This window comes from Corvus moneduloides, chromosome 28 (genome assembly GCF_009650955.1).
Source record: "Corvus moneduloides isolate bCorMon1 chromosome 28, bCorMon1.pri, whole genome shotgun sequence".
Taxonomy (NCBI): Eukaryota; Metazoa; Chordata; class Aves; order Passeriformes; family Corvidae; genus Corvus; species Corvus moneduloides.
In genome coordinates, this window is record NC_045503.1 from 955001 (window position 1) to 976342 (window position 21342).

Consider the following 21342-nt stretch of genomic DNA (forward strand, 5'->3'; position numbering starts at 1 on the left):
ACCTGGGCACCTATGGAGAGCCTGTGCCTACATAGGGGGGGTTGACAGCAACCCCACAGATCCTTGGAAAAACAGGGATGTTCTGGGGGACTTGAGGGTGGCAGCGCAGCCCCCACAGCCAGTGTGTGCTGTGACCTGAAGGCCCATAGGGACACCAGGGCACGGGCAGTGCCCAGATGGTCACAGGGGGTTCTGGCAGTGGTTTGCGGAACGCTGGGAGCAGGATGGGGGCCCCGGGGCACTGGAAGAGCACTGGTAACGAGGTGACACCAACCCCCTTCCATGTCTTCTGTCCAGTTGCGGCTGCTGCTGGTGGGGGAGTTGGAGGAGGTGTAGTACTCGCCCCCAGGGCTGGTGTCGATGTCATCCTCCATGGACCCCGACTTGTGCCGTTTGCTCCTGGGGATAGGGAAGGGTCACAGAATCATGGATTGGTCTGGGTTGGGAGGGACCTCAAAGCCCATCCAGTGCCACCCCTGCCATGGGCAGGGACACCTTCCACTGTCCCAGGCTGCTCCAAGCCCCAATGTCCAGCCTGGCCTTGGGCACTGCCAGGGATCCAGGGGCAGCCCCAGCTGCTCTGGGCACCCTGTGCCAGGGCCTGCCCACCCTCATAGGGAAGTGAACCCATCTAGCCCTGCCCTCTGGCAGTGGAAGCCAGAAGTGTCCTGTCCCTCCAGGCCCTTGTCCAAACTTCCTCTCCAGCTTTCCTGGAGCCCCTTAAGCACTGGAAGGGGCTCTGAGCTCTCCCTGGAGCCTTCTCTTATCCAGGCTGGACACCCCCAGCTCTCCCAGCTTGTCATGGGTCAGTGCCAGGCCGTGGCAGGATCTGGCTGCCCCCGTCCTTCCTCATGGCCGAGCTCGGGCTGGCCCCAGCACAGCCCTGGCACAGCCCCAGTGGCACCTACCCACTGGAGGAGGTGCTGGGCAGTGTCCTCCTCATGCCGGTGCTGGAGGGGTTCAGGTCATAGGCCAGGTGGCCCTGCAGCTCTCCCAGGGAGAAGTTTGGCCCCGTGCCCGTCACCACCGGCGCTGTGGGGAGAGAGATGGGGGTCAGGGGGGCCTGGTGGGGAGGGGAGTCCCAGCCCAGTGTGGGGTGGGGGGGCTGCTGGGACACTGGTGTGCCCAGGCAGTGGGGGCTTGGGCTGTGGCATCACAGTGACACTCACTCCGGGACACCTGGATGAGCTCGGTGACACTGAACACCCCCGAGGTGACGAAGCTTTCCTGGAAGTCTGTCGAATCTGTGCGGGAGAGAGGAGGGCGTGCTGAGGAGACAACAGGAGCACCCCTCTCATCCTGCACTGCCTTGTGGCAATGCATCAGGGCACCCCAACACCCCCAAATCCCCATCTGCCCCCCTCCTCAGCCTCCACTCCACTCCCTGCTCCAGCAAGAGACCACCCGAACTAGTCCCCTCTGCCAAAGACGCCCTGGAGCTGCTCAGTGCCTCAGTTTCCCTGTGGCTGAGAGTGCTGGCAGGGCTTGGGGCTGCACCCCCACCATGGGACCTCCATGGCAGTTGCTGTCCCCAAGGGCTGTGGCCTCAGTGGGACTCTGCTGGGTGTAGGACAAGGCTAAGGCTATGCCCAGCTCGCTGCAGGTGCCAGGCAGCGGCTGGCTGGGGCTGGGGGACACCAGAGCCGTAGCACGGGGGGCTTGGCTGTGTGTCATGGGCCCCCCTCCCCCCCAATGGCAGGTACCCCAGGGACAGGCTGGGGTGTCCCTTGTCCCCTTGCCCAAGCCCTGCCCGCTGCGCTCACCCAGCGTGATGGGTTTGCTGTCCTCCTGGTCCGAGCCAATGCCTGTCCGGGGGCTGCTGCTCTGCTCTGCATCTGCAAGAGGAAAACCCACCAGGGTGAGCCCCCCGTGCTGCTGTGAGCCCCCCGTGCCAGTGTGAGCCTCCATGCTGGTGTGAGCCAGGGCTGCCCACCAGCTGACTGCCCCCTCGTTGCCCTGCTGGGGGAAACTGAGGCACAGGCTGCCCAGCAGCTCTCACCACGCAGTAGGGCCACCACCAAGCTGGCATATCCCCAGTCACTGAGGAACAGTCGCCGACCAGCCCCCCCTTGCCCTCCCCGCCAGCGACAGGAGCACGGACAGCCCCACATGCAGGATCTGGGCACCGCTGCCCGCAGGGCGGAGACCCCCGGTGCTGGGCTGGGTGATGGTCACCTGGCCCTGCTCCAGCCTGCTGCCTGCTCTCCTCTCTCCAGCCACATCCATGACCCAGTGCTGCCCCACCAGGCAGCGTAACTGCAGCATGGCATAACCTGTGGCACCTTGTCCTGCCTCTGCCCAGCTCCTGGAGGGCAGCAGGGCTTGGGGCAGCACCGGCGCTGACCCCTGGAGCCCCGTCTGGCCCTGCTCTCTCTTGGCTAAAAATATCCCGGCTCAGATGCTGAGCTCAGCAGCCTGGCACGGCAAAGACACTGCAGTCAGGAGCATCCTTCCTCACCTGGCTGCTCCCAAAGCCCTTCCATGACTTTTGCCATGTATTTCTCCCCCATACTCCTTCTTCCCACTGCTTCTCCATCCTCCTCCAACCCCCTGGCCTTCAGCATTTCTCTCTGGCAGTCTTGGCAGATGTCAGGAAAGGGCTGAGACAATCCAAAAACACCATCAAAACCACGCAGCTGCCACTGCCGGCCCATGTGCTCGCCTTGGGATTCTTCCCTTTCTCCCTGTTTTTCTCCCCCTTTTTCTCCCCTCAAGTCCCTTGCACTCACATGTGGCTCCCAGGCTGGTTATCCTTGGCTGGGCAAGTTATCCATGTGGGCACCATGCCACCCCTCACCCTGCCACCCCTGTGTGCTGCCCACCTGGCACACTATCCATGGGGGCAGTGGGACTGTGCCACCTCCCAGCCTGACAGCCCTGTGTGCCCACACCCCCTTGGTGCTGCTCAATGCCGATGCCAAATCAGCCATTTTGTCTCCCTGCTCAGCTGCCGCGTTCCCCTCCACCCACCCCGTGCCAGCCTGGCACCACGCTGGCAGCCCCATGGCATCCTGCCTTGAAGCTGCTCCCCACCACCAGCCCCCCCCGTGCCCGCACCCCTGGCTCCCTCCAGGCAGCCATTTTAGGGAGCAGAAACTCCCCCTGGAGACAGGCGCAGGGTTTTTTTCCTTCCCTTCTCTCCATTTTTCTTTTTCTAACCTTATTCCCCCATTTTGAAGCGGCTGTGTGCCCAAGTACCGGGGCGCGGGTGGTGGGAGTGAGCGGGGCACAAACCAGCCGGGACAGGGGGGAGTGGCAGCGGGGACCCCCCGCGCATCCAGGGGCACCGCGTGGCCGGACACGGCCCCTCCTCGCCTCTAGAAACAACAAATCTGGCGGCGGCTCTGGAAGTGGTTAGTGGTGGAGCCCGGCCAAGGCGCGGGACGGAGGCTGGCGGTCACAGCCTGAGGCCGGCCCGGCTCCCCACAGCCCCCCACTGTGGCCTCAGGGCTCCCTGGGGCCCCACTTGCCTCCCAGATAGCACCCACTTGCCCAATCCTGGGGTGCTCGGCCTCTGGGTAGCCCCCCAGGCCGTGCCCTCGCCTGGTACCTCTGAGGCGCGCCCACGCAGCCCTTGGCTCAGCCCAGGGACCCCCACCACTGCTCGTCCTGAGGTGCCCCACATGGACCTTTGCCCACACCGAACCACCCCAGTCTGGTCCCTGTTCCCCCAGGGCACCCAGGCACTCACCCGGGTGCCCCCCCGGGTGGGCCTCATGTCCTGTACCCCCACACCGTCCCACGGCACCACCCTGACCCAGCACCGCCAACGCCACCTCACTGACGCCCATTCCCAAGGGACACCCCGGGGACCTGCCCCCAAACCGAGCACTCCACTCCCACCCACAGCAGCCCGAGGAGCAGCGGGGACTTTCCCGAGCTCGCAGGTTTGGCAGCAGGGCCGGCCCCTCCCTGCACCCTCGTGTCCGGGCCGATGGAGGCAGAGGGTGCGAGGCCGGGGCCCCGGGCCCGGTACCCCCGGCGCTCTTCGTGGCTGGGCGGGCGAGCTCGCCAGCAGATTTCTGGCTGCCTCCTCGGCGGGGCGGCCGGGCCAAGCGCTGCTCTCACCGCCATGTGACGGCCGCCTGCGCCGGCTGGCGCGCGCTAAAATGGCGAAGGGAGCCCTGGGCTCCCAGGCCTCGCTCCCCACAAGGGGTGTTTTGGGGAGACTCCAGATCCAGGACCCAACAAGTGGCTCGACTGCACCAGAGAGGAGAAAAGCCTGTAAAGCTCCCCCCATGCCCCCGCTGCTTCGGTGATCTGTGCCCTCCACACCCCCTCGGAGGGCCGGGATGGGGGATGGAGGTGGGGGTGGTCCTGCTGCCACATTGTGGGGCGCTCAGGGGGGAGGAGGTTCAGTGCCAGGGTCGTCTCCGGCAAGGTGGAGGAGAGTGCTCAGTGCCCAAACAGGTCGATCCAATCTCTTTTTTAAAAATAGCCAAGTGTGTGCCCGGGGGGGGCGCGAGCTGCCTGGGCTCCGGGCCGCGCTGGCAGCCTGGCCCCGTGCCACCCATTGAATTACGGATCCCGCACCCCGGCCCTGCTGGCTGGCACGGTGCCCCCGGGCCCCACAGCGACACCCGCCCGCGGTCTCAGCGCGTGGGAACGACCCCCGGGCAGCAGGGCCGGCCCTGGGGGGTGTCACTGCAGGCCGGGTGCCCCCTGGGGCTGGCGCAGCTGCGGGAGAGCCCTGGCTCGGTGCCCGAGAGCTGACGGTAACAGGGCACGGTGTTACCGGCAACGGCGCGGGCGCAGGCGCAGAGGCTGGAGGATGCCGGGGGCTGGGGGAGCTGCTGGCGCCGGTGTGAGCAGTCCCAGCCCCCCATCGAGGGCAGCAGTCTTCCTCCTTCTTCCCCAGCTCTGCCAACTGAGAGCAGGAGATGGGCGAGGGTTCAGCACTGCTGCCTGCAGGCTTCTGCCCCGTGCCTCAGTTTCCCTTGGGGGCTGGCTTGGGGGGGAACTGCCCCCATGTTCCGTGGCCACAAAGCCCCAGCACCTGCTCAGGTGTCACTGCACTCCTCCGGCTGGCCGTGACCACAGCGCGGACCAGAATGGCCCGGAGTGAACAGCCTGGTCAGGATGGGAGACCCCTGGAGACCGGAGGGAGCCAGTGTGCCGTGGGGCAGATCCCACTGCAAGGGCTGGGGCGAGCGAGGCTCTGGGAGGGTGTGATTTGGGGGCCCTGCCTTGTCAGACCCCCCCCAGAACTCCTCGTCCCAGTCTCACAGCGATCCCCAGGTCCGAGCGGCACTGCCCGCCTCGCTGCCCGTCCCACCGTCCATCCCTCTGCCGCCAGGCTGGGGTGGCCCTTACATAAACCCGGAACAGTCCTGCTTGTGTAACCTCCTTTATATAATACCCTGAACCGCCGCGTGTGCCGGGTAAATCCTGGCTCAGCCGGGCCGGCCGGCGCGCCGGGGCGCGGGACCCCCCCTCCCCACTCCCTATCCCGCCCCGCCCCCGGTGCCCCCCGCCATGCCCGGAGCGCTGCGGGGCCGTCGGGGTGAGGCGACTTTGCTGGGCCTTAGCCACGAACGCTGCGGGGGCGGCAGCTCCTCCTCCCTCTGCCGAGCGAAGCCCCGGGGAGGTCCTGGCCGGAGGCATCCCCCGAGGTGGCGGGGCGGTGGCGGGGGGGACGGACGCGCCCCGCTGCCACGTACGCCGGCCGCGGCCAGCTGGCCCGGGCGGGAGCCTGGGAGGCGCGAGCACGTTGGCCGGCGGCTGCGAGCGAGCGGCGCTGGGAGCGAGCGGGTTTGTCCTCGGCCGACCCCGGCCGGCACGGGGAGATGGCAGCGGCCGGGGGGAACCCCCCCAGGCGGGCGGCGCGGCCGCCCCCTCGCTCAGCCCTGCCAGGCCTGGGCTCCATCCAGGGCTGCCGGCGCCCGCGGAGGCGAGCGGGGACAGATGGCAGCGGGCAAAGGGATGGGGAGAGTGGGACAGACAAAGGGAAGGCTGAGCCCCCCCCTTCCCTGGGACTCTCCCCTGCGGGGTGCTGGCATCCAGCCGCTGCGCCCTGAGCTGGGGGCACCTGGGGGTGCAGCTGCTGGGAGGGGGTGGGAGAGAAGAGAGAGGATGGGAGAGGGAAAGGAGAGAAAGGAAGGGAGGGAGGGAGAAAGGAAGGAAGAAATTAAAGTGGAGAGAAAGGGAAAGGAAAAGGAACAGGGACAGGGAAAGGGAAATATGCTGCCACTATCTTTCTGCCAATCCCAGCCCCATGGCAGAGCCCCACAGCACAGCCAGCCTCCCCCCAGAGTCCCATGGGCCCCCACCATGGCCCCTCCGATGCTCCCCCAAAACCAGCCCCTGCCTCACCACCACCACGCAGGGCTGCGGCAGCAGGCTCAAGCCCTTCCCAAGGGCCAAGACCCCAGTGCAGGGGCCAGTGTGACAGGGGACCGATCCCATGCCCCAACTGGCAGTGCCAGCCCTGATCGGGGGCGCAGGGGCACACCGGGGGCTTGCCGGCGTCTGTTCTCCCCCCTCCCGCGGCCACGGGCGGGAGAGAGCACCGTGGGCATCTGCCGCCCCAGCTGTCCCTTGCCAGCGCAGCACGAAGCCGGGCACCCGGCCAGGATGGCAACTGCGGCCCCGGGGAGGGCACGGCGCTTGCCAGCGCGGGGGACGGCGGGTGGCGAGGGCGGGGGACGGCAGGTGCTCGTGAGAGAAGCTCTCTCATCTTTTATTCATCGGGTGCCTAACGGTGCGCGGAACCGCTCTGGCCCCTTGTCCCCTCCGGCAGCACAGGACGTGGCACCGTGTGCCAGGTCCCCGGCAGGCACCGCTCACGCTGCCGGGGCCGCCGCGCTGAGCACGGCGCAACTCGCTTCAGTGGTGACGCGGGGCCGGGGCTGGCAGCGGGCACTGCGGGGAAGCCGTCCGGCTCCGGCACGCCGCCGGCTCGGCGCACTGCGGGAGAGCCGGGGAAGCCCTGACCTCCCCAAGGTCGCCGGCACATCGATCCGGAGAGCTCGAGCACATGGAAACCGCCCCGGCCGTGCCAGCGCCAGGCTCGCAGCGGGGCCGGGCTCGGGAACGGCGGGACCCCGGGCAGTGACGCTGCAGAAGACAGGGGTGGCGGGGGCGTGGCACCCTGGGGAGCCCCCTCCCATCCCGCCTCTGCAGCACGCAGCTCTGGGGGCAGGCACCCAGCCCCTGCGGATTCTCTGCTGTCTCATACACTTGTGCCCTTTCCCCGGGGGTCTCCTCCTGGACTTGCTGGGTTCTGCCTACCTCGTTCCCCTCAACCCTGGCCTCCCTGGCTGTTTAACTGCGAGTAGAGATACCTGGACCAGGGGGAGGGTTTGCCCGTGTTCATCTGTGTGCTGGGGGGGTTCTCCAGCCTGCCTGCCTGCTGGTGCCCAGCTCTGTGAACGGCAGATCCCAAATATTGTGAACCCCATCAATCTTCTCACGACCCTGGCAATAAATATTTGCACGGGGGCTGGCGGAGCGGCGGTGCCCAGGGAAACGCCTGCCCCTCCATCTGGAGGGGCTGAGCAGACGCTTGGCACGGCCGGCCTGGCACGGCCACAGCGCGCCTGGGATGAGAGCCCTGGCACGGGCTCCCCGGCAGATTGGTGCCATCTGCCTCGCGCCGCAGCCAGCGGCGAGGCTGGTGGGGGGAGATAAGGGGCTGCCAGGCGGTGGGAGACGCAGATGCTGGCACAGCGTGGGGGTCCCCGCCTCCCCCCAGGTGCTGTCCGCTGGCGGAGGCATGGCCGGGGCTGCCAGGAGCTCGATGCCACCCTGGGGCCCACTGCCTGCTTGCCCTGGGCACCCATCTGCTCCCACCCCACTCGGCCTGGGGGCTCAGCTCGGGGCACTGCCGGGAAAAGCTCACAGCAGGGCAGAACCCCAACTCCTGCCCCGCTGAGCATGATGGCTGCGGGGGGGGGCAGGGAACCTCAGAGGGTGTGAGGGGCCAGCACTGCCCCTGTTCTGCCTCTCCCCCGCTCTGGGAGCCTGGGGGGGATGGGGTCCAAGGATGGGAGCTACCAGCGTGGGAATGCAAGAACGGGGGGATGCAGGGATGGGGATACAGGGATGGAGGCACCACGGTGAGGGTGCAGCAAGAGAGCCCGTGGAGGTGGGGAGCACTGACGGGAGGGTGCGGGGGGGGGCAATGTCCCCCTCCACTGGCTGCTGCCGTCGGGAGCTGCTGGGAGGAATCTCTCCGTAATGCTCCGAAGGTCCTGGCACCATCGGCTGGGGAGATTGATTACCATTTTACTGCAATGCTTTTGACTTTCACCAGCGACCTCCGAGCTCCCCCCCAGCCCCCCCGCCCCCCCGCCGCACACCCAGCTCTGGGCTGCAGCGCCGTCCCCTCCCCCACTGCGGTGTGCACAGCCCAGCCCTCACCCAGCCCCGCACCCATCCCGCACCCATCCTGCATCCAGCCCTGCTCCCATCCTGCATCCATCCTGCAACCAGCTCTGCTCACATCCAGCACTCATCCTGCATCAAACCCTGCTCACATCCCCTGCCCTTCCCGCACCCATCCTGCATCCAGCCCTGCTCCCATCCCGCACCCATCCTAATCCTATCCTTCCCCAAAGGTACCGGGGGTGGCGGTCGTAGGGCTGGGTGCAGGATGGGAGCAAGATGGGAGCAGGGCCGGTGCTGCTCTGGGGAGGGCCCAGGCGCTCAGCTCTCCCCGCACCCCGCGGCCATCCCCGGGGCCGGCAGGGCCGGGACGGGGCCTCCCCCCAGCCCGGCACAGGTCGTGCCTCAGTTTGCCCATCCCGGGGGCACTGAAAGCCGAGGATAGGGGAAAAAGCCGAGGGGCAGAGCTCGCCCTTGGCATCGGCCTGGGGGAGCCGTCCGGGCGCTCAGCCCCTGCCGAGCTGCCCCAGACTGCGGATGGAGAGCGCAGGGCCGGGGGCTCCTCCATCCCCCCCCTCCCCGGCGTTGCCAGAGCAGCGGCTGGGAAATTGTGCTGACATCGGCAAAACCGGGCGGCGGGGGCGGGGGAGCGCGGGCGCACGTGCTCGGGCTGATAACGGGGGGCCGCGGGGGCTGCGGGGAGCCCGGACTGCCCGGCCAGGGGGGCCCTGCGCGGGAGGGACCCTCCCAGGCCCCTCTCCTTAGGGCTGGGGATGCTGCGGGTGGCTCGGGGGAGCGGGCAGGCAGGTGAGAGGAGGCAGGAGAAGGCAGGAGCGGGCAGGCGGGAGGGAGCAGGAAGGAGGGAAGAGGCAGAATCAGGCAGGAGGGGGCAGGTAGGAACGGGCAGTGTGCCGGGCAGGAGCAGGTAGGAGGGAGCCGGCAGGAGGGAGCAGGAGGGCAGCGTGTCGGGCAGGGAGAAGCTCACTGAGCCCACAAGGCGGTGGTACAGTGATCCCCAGCACCCATCGAGTACTGTCACCAGCCTGGCCGTGCCATGCAGGGTCCCATCGATGTGGTGGCTTCTTCCGTGTCCCTCCCTACCTCAGTTTCCCCACCAAGGTGGGAGACCAGAGACCCCTCCCATCAGCCACAGCCTGACAGAACGTGCCCACTGTGGACTGGGACCGGGCCATGCCGAGCACCCAGCACCCTGCAGCACCTCAGGGGTCCCACGCCATTGCTCCTGGCCCATCCTGGTCCCCCTTAACCAGGGGCAGAGCGACCTTAACAGTGAAAGTGAGAGGCTGCCAGGCCTTATCAGGGAGTATTTACAGCCGCTGTGTTCCCAATTAGACAGTCAGGTGACTGCGGCTGCTGGGGACCCAGACACCGGGGTCAAGGTCGCCGGTGAGGGGGTGGGGGGTGGCAGAGGGGCAGCCACCTCCCGGGGACAGCAGCTGGACACGGCATGGCCAGGGAACCTGCCGGCATGGCACCCCAGTGAGGCACACCAGGTGGCATATGGGGACCCCGTTGCAGATGCAGTGGGGGTCCTGGTCCCTGCCTTCAGCTCGGCCACTGTAGGGCTCCCAGTCCAGCATCAGGGTGCTCCCAGTTCAGCCCAGTCCAGGGTACCCCAGCCCAGTATGACACTACACCCCCAGCTGAGCCAGCACAGGGTGCCCCCAGTCCAGCCCAGTATGCAGCAACCCCATGCCAGTCAGTACACAGCATGCAGCACCCCAGTTAAGCGCAGTACGCCATCCCAGTTCAGCCCAGCATGGCCATGTCTCAGCCCAGTACATGACACCCCATTCCCTGCCCAGGTGCACAGCACACCCAGAGCCCCCAGCCTGCACGCTGGGCTCCCCCACTCCCAGCAGAGCACCCACTCTCCCCAGTGCCCTGCTGGGAAGCAGCGGTGCCAGGCCCCGTTGGGTCCCACGCTGCCCCGGAGCGGGCGAGTCACGGGCGTGGGCACAGGCACGCGGTGCTGGCAGCACACGTGCTCACACGCCGGGAGACACCGCCGGGCCGGCAGGTCCTGGCCACACACGCGTGTGCAACCACACTTGTGCCCCGCACCAGCCCGGGGTCCCGCCTGGGCCCTGGGGCAGGGTCTGGCCCTGGCTGTTCCCTGCTGGAGGCTGTGTCCTCGCTTTTCCCCAAAGCCACGAGGGCCTGGTAGTCCTGCCAAGCCCCTCCCCTGGGTAGTGGGGGAGGTCACATGCCCGCCCTGCCTCAGTTTCCCCAGTGACACCCAGCATATCCCATGGATGGCTGGGCAGAGCGTGTGCCCACCATGATTCACAACGCTGGCACCTGATTTGCTGGCACTGCCGGCATCAAGGTGGCCTCTGTGGTGTTACTGTCTGTCCCTGGGCTCTGGCCAGTGCCAGGCAAAGAGCCACCAGTCCCACGCTCCCCCTGCCGTGGTGTCGACGGGGGTGGGCTCACGGAGCCGGGGGGCATCACCAAGCGCTGTGGGCAAAGGCAGAAGGTACTGCCTGGTCCCCGCACACCTGGGTAGCCTGGCCTGGCCAGAGGTGGCCATAAGCCCCTTGATTGCCCCTAAGGCTGCAAGTCACCGACCCCCCTGTCTGTGAACCAGCCCTGCACAACAGTCCAGCCCTCACCTGGGATCACACAGCATCTCCCCTGGCCCCTTGTGCACCTGGGGGTACTGGGGGGTTGGCAGGGTCTGTGGGGGACCCCAGCTGCTGGCAGAGTGTCTGTGCCAGCATGTCACCAGCCAGGGAAAACAAACCTGCCCAGGTAAAATACCTTCTTATGAGCTTTCCCTTCCAGCACGCAGGGAGGTGACATGAAGCAGTGCTGAGGATGGTGGCTCGGGGACCCAAACCGAGACCTGCTGCCTGCACCGCACACCGTGACTCAGTTTCCCCCTTTTGACCGACGGCTTTGAGAGCAGGTCTGACCCTGCTTGCTGCAATGAAAGCAGCCAGTTCTCCCAGCAAGTCCATGGGACCCCCAGGCAGGTGAAGGGCTGGGACCAGCATCTCCTCAGGGCACAGCAGGAGCTGCCCCCACCAACATTATCACTGCCCCCTCCCCAGACGGCCTCGCTGCTCCTGTCCCTGCTCTGGCATTGAGGGGTTGGCACTGTAGCCCATGGCAAATGGGCACTGCTGGACCTCTCCCAGCTCCAGCCCTTGGGGATGCACCAGGAACAGGCTGTCCCTTCCCCGCCCACGCTGCCCGCCCACTCCCCTCAGCTAGGCGCAGGATGTGGGGTTAGCTCTTGGTTTAACCCCCAAAACTCCATGCTGGGAATGCTCTGAGACAGGAGCATCCTCAGAGACCTTTGCCTCCTCCTCCTCCTCCCAGGCAGCTGGGACCAGTCCTGGCTGGGGGAGAGGGGCCAGGGTGGGGGGCACCCACCCGAGAAGCAGTTTGGAGAGAGGGAAGCATCCAGGAACAGTGTCCCCAGCTGGAGATGGGGATGGGACAGACGGGGAGGGAAAGCTAAAACAAACCCCCCGGAGCCAGCTGTGGCAGGGCACAGCCAGACTCTGCCCTGCAGGCAGACGAGCACCCACCTCTCTCACGGACGAAGTACGCCAGGTAGAGGTCGAGCTCCTTGACGGAGACGCTGATGTGGTGGGGCTGGACGCAGAGGATGGGGTTGCTGCACTGGCCCGACTTGACCAGGCGCTCGCCGTCGGTGCTCTCCAGCGGGATCCCTTTGAAGAGGATGACCATGACCAGGTCCAGCCGCCACACCTTGTCCGCCTGCCGCAGGCAGTCGATGCGGCGCATCTTGCCTTTCTGGTCGGGGTTGGAGAGGACGCAGCACGAGGGCTTCTTGCCTGTGATGGAGAGCACGAAGTCCTCGCGGCACTCGGGCCGGATGTCCTTGCGCAGCTTGGCCAGGAGGCGCGAGGCCCATTTCTGCTTCACCTCCGGCTTCTCGCTCAGCAGCTCGTCCTTCACCGCCCTCTCCTCATCCTTCGTCATCCTCTTCTCATGCTTCTTGAAGTACTTGCGCTTGCGGGCCTGCAGGTTGAACCAGGTGTAGGCGAAGGCCCTGACGTGGGGGAGCAGCGCCTCAATGAAGGGGTGGAACTCATCCTGTGGGAGCAGAGGGACAGGGGGTCACTCCTGGCTGACTCCCTCCAAGCTCCCTCCTGGGGTGGCTGGGGAGCCCTGGGGACCTGCCAGGCTCATTCCCACTGCGTCCCAGTGCAACCAGAAGGAAAAGCTGTGGCAGAGGCACATGCCCACCAGGGATGGGGATCCCCTCACTACACAGCAGGGTTATCCCCATCCCAGAAGACCTCCATAAATCCCACTGGCTGCAATTTTCCCGGACCAACAACCCACTGGGAGTGGCTAGGCCAAACTGGAGCCAGCAGTGCCACAGGGGGACAGGCACCTGCACAAGCGTGGCCACCTCAGCAGCACCTGGACCCTCTCCCCTTCACAGGATCTGCATGCCAGGATCTGCTCCCACCAGGTGCAGAAATCCCACCTGAAATCCCAGCTGACACCGTGCCCACCGGAGCCGCTGTGCCAGCGTCAGGTGCTGCCAGACCGCAACACCCCAGTGCCGGGTCCCCCACGCCTGCAGCATGCCGGGTGCTCCCGCTTGAGCTGTGGGTGCCTTGGACCTCTCCACTCCCTCTGGACCAGTAGAAACTCCCCCAGTTTGCCCCAGTTGCAGCCAGCCCGGCGGCTGGCGTCTGGCCCGGCACACAAGGCGTGCTCTGACTGCCTTTTTCCATTTGGCGAGCGCTGCTGGATGAGTCCGGCCCCAAAAAGAAAACAAGGAAAATGCATCCCCCTCGCTGGCCCCTCCTTCCCGCATCCCTTTTTTTTTTTTCCAATTTGGAAAATCAGTGCTTCCTGGCTGGGGCGGCCCACAACCCCACCATGGGATGGAAAGGTGTTGGGAGCCTTCCTGGTGAGGAGCAGCAGAGCTTGGAAAGCAGCAGGCAGAGGGTTGAACATCCCTGTGCATAGCCAGGGTGGCACCAAGCTGCTCCCCAAGGGCAGGATTTGGCCCTTGGTGTCCCTCATGACTGTGGGGCAGAGGAGGAGGAAGGAGCTCAGCTGGATTCCTGCTGCAGGGTGTCAGGGCTGGCAGGGGGGTGGCTGGTGACAACTGCCCCTGCCTGGGAAGGGTGCCAAGGGCAAGTGCTGCTCTGGGGTGAGGAGGTGGCCATGGGCAGGAGCTGGGAGAGGACAGGGCCGTGGTTGTGGGATGGGGCAAGTGCTCCAGATCTGGTCCCACTCATCCCAGAGCAGCAATGCCATTCCCTGGCTGAAGCAGCTGTGTCCCAGAGTGACCCTTCCTGGAGGGAACAATGTCCCCTGAAACAGGCTCCTGGCAAGGATTGGCCCCATATAGACCCTGCTAACTCCTACTTGGTTCCCAAATCCAGCACAGATCCCATTAACCCTAAAACTCCCACCCCAGCACAAACCCTGCCAACAGCCATCACAAGTCCCATGGCACAGCCTTGGGTGTCCCCTGAACCACTGACCGCTACACAGACCCTGCTGTGTCCTGGCACAGGCATCCCAGTACAGACCCCACTGTCCCTGAACCCAGCACGGACACCAGTAACTGCCAGCCCTAACCCCCGGCACAGCCCTGCTAATCCCCTAAACATCCCAGACACAGGCACAGACCCTGCCACCCTTGGGAGCCACCAGCCCCTCTCTGGACCCAGAGCTGTGACCCCACAGGTGTCCCTCCCATGCCCAACAAGGGACAGGGGACTGTCCCCTCCCTGGAGAGCCCATTGCACCAGCAGGGATCCAAATCTGCTGGCAAGCCCCTCCTAACCTTGGGGACCCGTCCCTGCCCAGGGGACTCAGCCAGCCGGAGGAACCCCTCTTTGCCTGGAGGAGCCGTCTCTGCCTGGGGGACCTGTCCCTGCCGGCTGCTCTCGGGGCGGCCACAGGGTCTGGTTCCCACTTCCCTCCCCAGCAGCAGCCGCTAATTCAGTGCAGCTGGGCAAGGGCTGGGCATGTGTCTTAAATCAGGGAAGAAGGTCAAAGAAAAGTAAGACAGGAGCCGAAAAAAGCAGCAGTGAGTTCCAAAAACAATACTTGGCCGGGGCGGTGGGCGGCTGATCTTCCTTGGTGGCCGGTTATTCAGACGAGCCCTACAAATTGCTGCCATCCCCTGGCCCCGCCACCCTCCCCAGGCAGCCGGCGGCAGGGCTGGCCACAGGGCCAGGGGGACACCACGCCGTTGTCCCCATCCCTGCTCTCCCGCTTGGGACCTGCCACCCCAGGCACCACTGCGGGGAAGCGTGGCAGGAACCAGGTTATCCGGGTTGGGAGAGGCAGCACCCTTGGGTGCTGCTTGTGCTCACCGCAGGAGCCGGGGGTGCTCGGTGCTCTGCTCCGGGGTAGCAGCAGCAGCAAACCCCGGTTTCTGTGCCTTCCCCCGCCACGGTGCCGAGAATTTGCAGTTCTCACTCGGACCCACAACTGAGACTCTCCAAAAACCCGCTGCGTGCAGGAGCCCCTGCAGCCCTCGGTGTCCCCGGAGCCATCGCAGACCCCCCCCTTGCCCGGGATTACGGCAGGCCGGGAGCTGCACCCAAAGCCAATCAGCCCCTCGCCAACTTTCCCTCCCGCCCGGCTTATCCCGCGCCGCGATGCCGCGGTTAAGCTGCTTTAGCAGGGCAGGCGAGGGCGGCCGGGGGGCACCAGGACAACCACACGGGAACGCTGCTGCTGGGGGCTGAGGGGACACGCTGCGGGACTTGGGCACCGTCCCCAGCCGTGCAGCCAGCGAGCCCCTCAGCCGGGCACAGCATCCCGGCTGGCACCAGCCAGCTGCGCGCCGGATCCACTTGGGAAGGCGAAGGCAGGGATGCACTGTCTGTCCGTCCCAGTCTCGCACCCCGTTCCCCCCATCCAGCAGCCCGAGTGCCGGCAAAGGACTGGTTAAGTGTTCCTCCTGCTGTTTTTCCTTTGCGGGGCTGGGAAGCAGAGACGTGCTGCAATACCCCAGACGAGGCTGCTCCCGGGGCATTTCCGGATGAGAATCTGGCAGCAGAGCCTGCCCTTGGGCCTCATCCAGCCCAGGCTTGTAAAGCCCTGCAACTGAGGCGGCAGCAGCACGCCTGCGTCGGGTGCTGCCGGCCCTGCTCCGGGCCCCCCTGCACCCCCTTTCCAGGGGCTGCTGGAGCGCTGGCTTTCCGTGCCAGGTGCTGTGAGGGGAAACTGAGGCACGGGTCAAGCCCGGCTCTGTCTTGCGGTGGAGTGGGGAGAGGAAGGAGGGATGCTCTGTGTGGAGCTGGGCATACCACGGAGGATTAACTCCTCCGCAGCCCAGGGTTTGGCAGCGCCAGGGAGTGGGAAGGGGCATAGCTGAGGCGCTGCCTCTTCCCCTGCTTCTGCCGCCGGCTCGGCAGCACCGGGGTTCTGCACTCCGGGGACCCTCCACCCTGGGGCAGGGGGGGATGCTCTGTGCCACGCAGGGACACAGCACCTGGCACGGGCACCGCGGCATGGGCTGGCCACCCTCCGAACATCCTCCGCTCCAGCGCCTTGTCCAAACAGGTCGGGCTCAGTGAAACAGCCTGAATTTTCCAATGAAAAAAAAAAAAAAAAAAACACGTTTCCTCAGGAAATTCCCGAGCAGTTTTCACGGGGGAGGCGCTGGGGTGAGGGGCGGAGGAGGAGGAGCGGGACGGGAGGGGTCAGACACCTCGGCAGTCGGTTTTGCTCCCCACCAGCGCGGCCTCGGCTGCGGGGAGCAGCGGGATGCCATCCCCACCGCGGGCAGGGCGCGACGCGGGTCAACCTCTCTGCATCGCAGCCCTGCAGGGACCACACAGCGTTTACTTCATGAAAGGATGCTCAGCCGCCCCTGCAGCAGCCACACACCTCCGAACCGCTGCCGGCTCCCACGGCCGCCGCTCCTGCCAGGTCCCGCTCCCCGCGGCCCTGCGAGCCCGGGCAGGGGCTGGCAAGTCGGGCGCCGGGCTCCGTGCCCCCATGGGAAGCCTTGGCGTGGCGGCAGGGAGGGGATGCGACTACAGAGGTTCCGGTAATCCTGAAAATCCCGGTACCTGAAAGGGGCACAGCGGGAACTTACTTTCCCCTCGCCACAGCCCGCAGATGCCCTTGGCATGGACCGCGGAGCCTCCGGTAGCCGCTTATAACTGTTCGCCGAAGCGGCTCTGGGTAATGAGTTAACCTGGTAATGAGACCTGTTGCCGAGACAGATGCAAATGATTGGGAAGTGCTCATTAGAGGGGATGGAAGAAGGCACTTAGGCCCTGAAAGGCACCCAGCCCTTCCCGGGGCCGCCCTGCACCCTATTAGAGCCCATTTTACAATAATTGCTCCAGAGGAGGAAATCTATTTGGATTCATCATAAAGTATTTATTAACAAGAGCTTATTCATATTTTTGCTGCTCGCCGGTGTGGCGCAGCCGGGCGTCCCGGCCTGCTCCGCATCGGAACGCGGCTTCCCCGGCCCGGCAGAGCGGCAGCGCTGCGCTGGGGCGGGGCGGCGAGGGGGCACGGGGGCAGTTGAGGCTCCCAGGGGAGGTACGAGCTGTGCTGGCCTTGCTTGTGCACTCCCGGCCCCCCGACATAGCTGCCCGTGGGGCAGAACACTCTGTCGCAGCCACGTTCCCCCCCCCCCAGCTCCTGGCTGACCCAGCCCCTCACTTGCAAAACCCCTTCTGCAGCCCACGCCGGAGCACAGAGCCTCGGCGCCCAGGGCATCTGGCTGGCACCCCTGGCACAGGTGGAGGTGAAGGCAGGACACCGTGCAACCTCCTCGCAGCTCCTCTCTCCAGACCCTGTGGCTTTTTTTCCCCCTCAGAGCCAAGAGCATCCCCCAGCCAACATTCACACATGGCTGGGGGCTCTGGGTGGGCTGGACTGTTCCCACTACGGGTTCTGCTGGAAAGGTGAGCAGAGATGCGGCAGAGAGGGGCTCCCACCCCTCATTTACTGCCGCGATGCTCAGCCCCGCTCAGGACCAGCCCAGGAGGGGGTGGGCGGGCTCGTACAGCCCCTGGTGCTCACCACGCAGCCGGGACTGCGGTGACTCCTCACTGAGCCGCCCTGGGGTCCCCACACCTGGCACTGCCCACAAACGCCCCGCCGGGTCCTCTGAGCCACCCTGGAGCACGCAGGTCCCCGCCGCCCCCGGGTGCCGGGCCGGTGCCCACCTGCCCGCGCCTACGTGCCGGGGCGGGAGCGGTGCCGGCGCTCGCCCTCGCAGGTGCTGCGGCTGCGAGCGGGGGCGCGGGGAGCGCGCCGAGGCCGCGGGTCACAGGAGGCCGCGGCGGCAGAGAACCTGCCAGTTGCTTTGGAAAACAGCAGGAAGAAAAGCAGCTCTCTTGGCAGCCCCGGGCTCCGGTGCCAGCGCTGCCTGGGCCCCCGCCAGCCAGCACAGCCCGCCCCGCAGACGGCAGCTGGGGGTGGCCCAGGTGGGATGGAGCCGGAGGGGGCTTCTCCGGCGGCACATTGCGTGCCCCGACACCATGCCCAGCACCGACTCTGGTCTGCCTGCGTGCACCCCCACCCCGGCAACAACTGGCACTGCCGGTCCCCGGGTTTCCTAAATGCACCCCAAACTGGGGAGCAGCGTGCCCAACGTGCAGGGAGGGGTACGGATGCCCCAGGGATGGTATCCAGCAGCAACACGGCTAGCACTGGTGGTGGAGGACTCAAGAGGGTTCTGGTGAGGAAGACTCGGTGGTGTGAGAGCCCAAAGCCCCTCGCTGCCTTCCTGAAGAGTCACTTGGACTCCCCAGGTGCCTCAGTTTCCCCAGGTGCCGTCTCTGTGCATCACCTTTGGGGTTTGGGAGCCGACGGCTCAGCCACTTTCCCAGGGTGACACCACCTGCCCCCAGGGTGAGGCGCTGCCTTTCCAAAAATAAGGAAACTGAGGCACGTCACCTGCCAGGCCAGCCCACAGAAGAGGCAGGATGCGACGGTGGCTGCTGAGATCTGGGAGAGGTCTGGAAGCAGCACCGGGGGGACCAAGGAGATGTCCCCTCGTCCTAGGAAGCATCCCGTGGCCAGCAGCACCAGAGCCACGTGGCTTCCCAGCCGAAACTCCCCTGGGGCTCCAAGGAAGGGAAATATTTTATGGAACTGGAAAAAAAAAAAAGCTGTGCCAACGGGTCCTGGCGCTGCCAGCTCCTCCACCCTGCCCTGCCTCAGCGCGGGGCCCTGGGGGTGGCCCATGCCCACATCCCTGCTCCTGGCACATGGCAGGGGCTGCGGTGTCCGAGACCCAGCGCTTGGCCCGTTCCAGATCCCAGGGTCTCAGCCTGGGAGCTGCCAGGGTGTGACCCAGGGACGGAGGATGTTCCCAGGAGCACAGAGGGAAACTGAGGCAGATGTGTTGGGGCTGGCAACACCGTGTGTGCTCTGGGGAGGAGCCACCACCAGAAAGGGTCCCTCCAGCCCCCCGGGCCAGGCCCAGGGCTGTGAGCCCGGCTTTAGCCCCTGACGCAGGAGGTTTTATTTCCCTCCCAACGTATTTTTAGCCCTGCCTGCTTTGTCCTGGCCTTTCTGAGGGGGATTAATTCCCCCCCATCACGCACCATTAAAGGTGTAGGGGTGCAGAGAGGTGTCCCCAGCTCCCTCCTGGGGGTGCCTGCTGGGGGAATTGGCACTGGGGGTATCTCTGCACCCCACGATGGGCAGTGCTGTGATGGGCTTGCGGGGCTCACTCTGCTGCAAATCCAATCCCTGGAGCAAGTCAGTGGCTAAAAATAGCCCCGGCCTTTTGCCGTGGAATCGGCAACCTTGCAGGAGGATCGGCCAGCCCAGGGCCCTGGAGGTGAAGAGTTCATGGCCCCCCCACAGCCCCAGTGCCTTTGCTGTGCCATGGATGTGCCAAAGACTCAGCCCCTCCTCCAGCATCTCATTGGCTCCCTGGGTGCTCGGGTCAACCTGCCAGGACCCTCCACAGAGAGATGGAGAAACTGAGGCACGGGGTGGTGCCTGGAGGTCAAAGGGGCTGGGCGTGTCCCCGAAGGGTCACCTCTGAGCCTGGCCAGGCCCTACACCCCGAGCACTGAAGGATGGGACTGGTTCAACGGGGTGGAAGGGGGGGTGTTCATCCGCTTTCAGCAGCTCAGCAGAGCCTTCCTGGGGAGATTCAAAGGCTGAGCCCGGCTGGGTCCTATTTCGGGAGGGTTTTGGATGCCTCCCAAGCGACAGAAGTGGGTGGGGGCTGACCTGCACAAAGGGACTCTGTTCGGGACGCTGGGCTCCGGCGGTGCCCGGCACGGAGGCCGGTGGCTGCGGCCGGTCCCCTTGTCCCCCATGTGATGGGTCAGCAGCCCGGGTTGGGGCAGGGGGCGAGTGCCCTCCTCCCGTGCCGGGTGCTGTTCCCCACCTGGATGTAAACTGAGGAGAGGGCGGGACTGCCCTTGCCTCCCAGGCTGCCGCTGTAACCGCTGAGTGACACTGCCATACCGCGGAGACGGCCGTGCCAACCTGCCTCGTGACGTGGGCTCCAACAGCCACCCGCCCTGGGCTACTTGCCCAGGCTGGCCCTGAGCCATCCCCTGGGGGAGTCCAAGGTCCCCCAGTGGGGTCGGGCACTTCGGGAGCCAATACCCCAGTCACAGCTCTGCGACGGAACACGAAAAAACCCCTCGACAGGCCCAATCCCACAGCTCGATGCCACTGCAGGGCACACTGGGGTGTACCAGCACCACTGGCCCTGGGACTGGTGGCCCTCCTGCATCACCCCACCCTCCCCCCACTGGCCACCTCAGGGCCTGGGGGCTCCAGAAGGCTCACGGGGCTGCGGTACCGTGACCAACCCGTGCACATTGCACGCTGCCCACCGCACGCAAAGCTCTGAGCACCCACGGGCACTGGCAACAGAGACCATGGGATGGGACTGAGGTCCTCACCAAGGTGATGCTGGGCAAGCTCCAGTCCCTGTCCCCACATGGAATACAGCGGTCACGGCTCCGCCCCGGCTGCTGCTCTCCAACCAATGTGACTCCTCTCTCCAACCAATTCCCCACCGCAAGGCGAGGAAGCTGGTGAGCGCGTCCCGGTTCCCTCCGGCGGTACCTCAGGATGCGATGCAGTCATCGTTAATGCATCTGGACTCATTTATGGGGATGAGAAAATGTTTCCAGGTTTCCCACAAAGTCCCATTAAGATCCCAGTCCCACTCTATTTTTAGTGCCCTCATCAACAACGCCTTCCCCAGCCACCCCGGCGCTCCAGGGCCCCATGGGGCTGGCGGGGGCACCCTGGGCACACGCCTGCCTGGCTTTGTGGGGAGCTGAGCTGCACCCAGACTGGGGGGCTGGAGGGGGCAAACCCTGGCCCTGCACTCCCTGACCCAGCAGCTTTGCACCCATGGGTGCACCCTGGGGATGGGGGGTGCCCCAGCCTGGCTTTTGCTCGGGAGCAGAGGAAGAAGGAAATGTGGTGGGGAGGAACGGAAAAAGCCACCCCAGGTCACTGCGTCAGCGGAGGCTGCAGGACCCCAGTCACCACAGAGGATGGAGAGTGGCTGGGTCTGAGCATCCCTGCAGGTGTGGGGTCACAGCCCGCAGCACCAGATTGTCACCTGGCGATGGTCAGTGGCTGGCCCAGCCAACCCATCCATCAGCAAGCCCCAGCGCCCTGGCAGCGTCTCTTCCCAGGCAGCGGGTGCCCACAGGGCTCTCGGTGCAGCTGGCAAGGGCACGAGGATCCTGCCCTCGGCGCTGCGCCCTCCCGGGCTATCTATAGCCATGACCTCAGCGGGAGCCGGGGCAGGACCCGGCCGCGCATCGTCCCTTCTTGGCAGGGCCACCGCCTCAGCCCCCACCCGGCACAGAACTGCCGCCAAGCCGAGGCTTTTATCCCGTACGTTCGCTAATCCGACGGGATTCGATGTCAGGGGCTGCCCACGGGAGGCTCACAAAGGCCGTTTCCAGGGGTGCTCAGCCAAGCGATGGAGAACGCCAGCCGGGAAGGGCAGACGGCGGTGCTGGGTGTCACCGCGTTAGGTGACAGGGTCTGACCCCGGGGGCTGGACGGGAG

General features: G+C 66.0%; 1 protein-coding gene across 5 annotated transcripts in view; it reads right to left on the reverse strand.

The window, feature by feature from the left end:
- The window catches only part of NFIC (nuclear factor I C), a 42939-nt gene that overhangs the window by 11553 nt on the left and 10044 nt on the right, over positions 1 to 21342 (reverse strand). For all 5 annotated transcript variants that reach the window (XM_032092557.1, XM_032092558.1, XM_032092560.1 and 2 more), the window contains exons 2-6: positions 11886 to 12417; positions 1764 to 1835; positions 1170 to 1244; positions 909 to 1032; positions 275 to 399 (exon numbers count right to left, since the gene is read on the reverse strand). In XM_032092557.1, coding sequence (XP_031948448.1) covers positions 275 to 399; positions 909 to 1032; positions 1170 to 1244; positions 1764 to 1835; positions 11886 to 12417 — 928 coding nt within the window. The remainder of the gene's footprint in view (positions 1 to 274; positions 400 to 908; positions 1033 to 1169; positions 1245 to 1763; positions 1836 to 11885; positions 12418 to 21342) is intronic.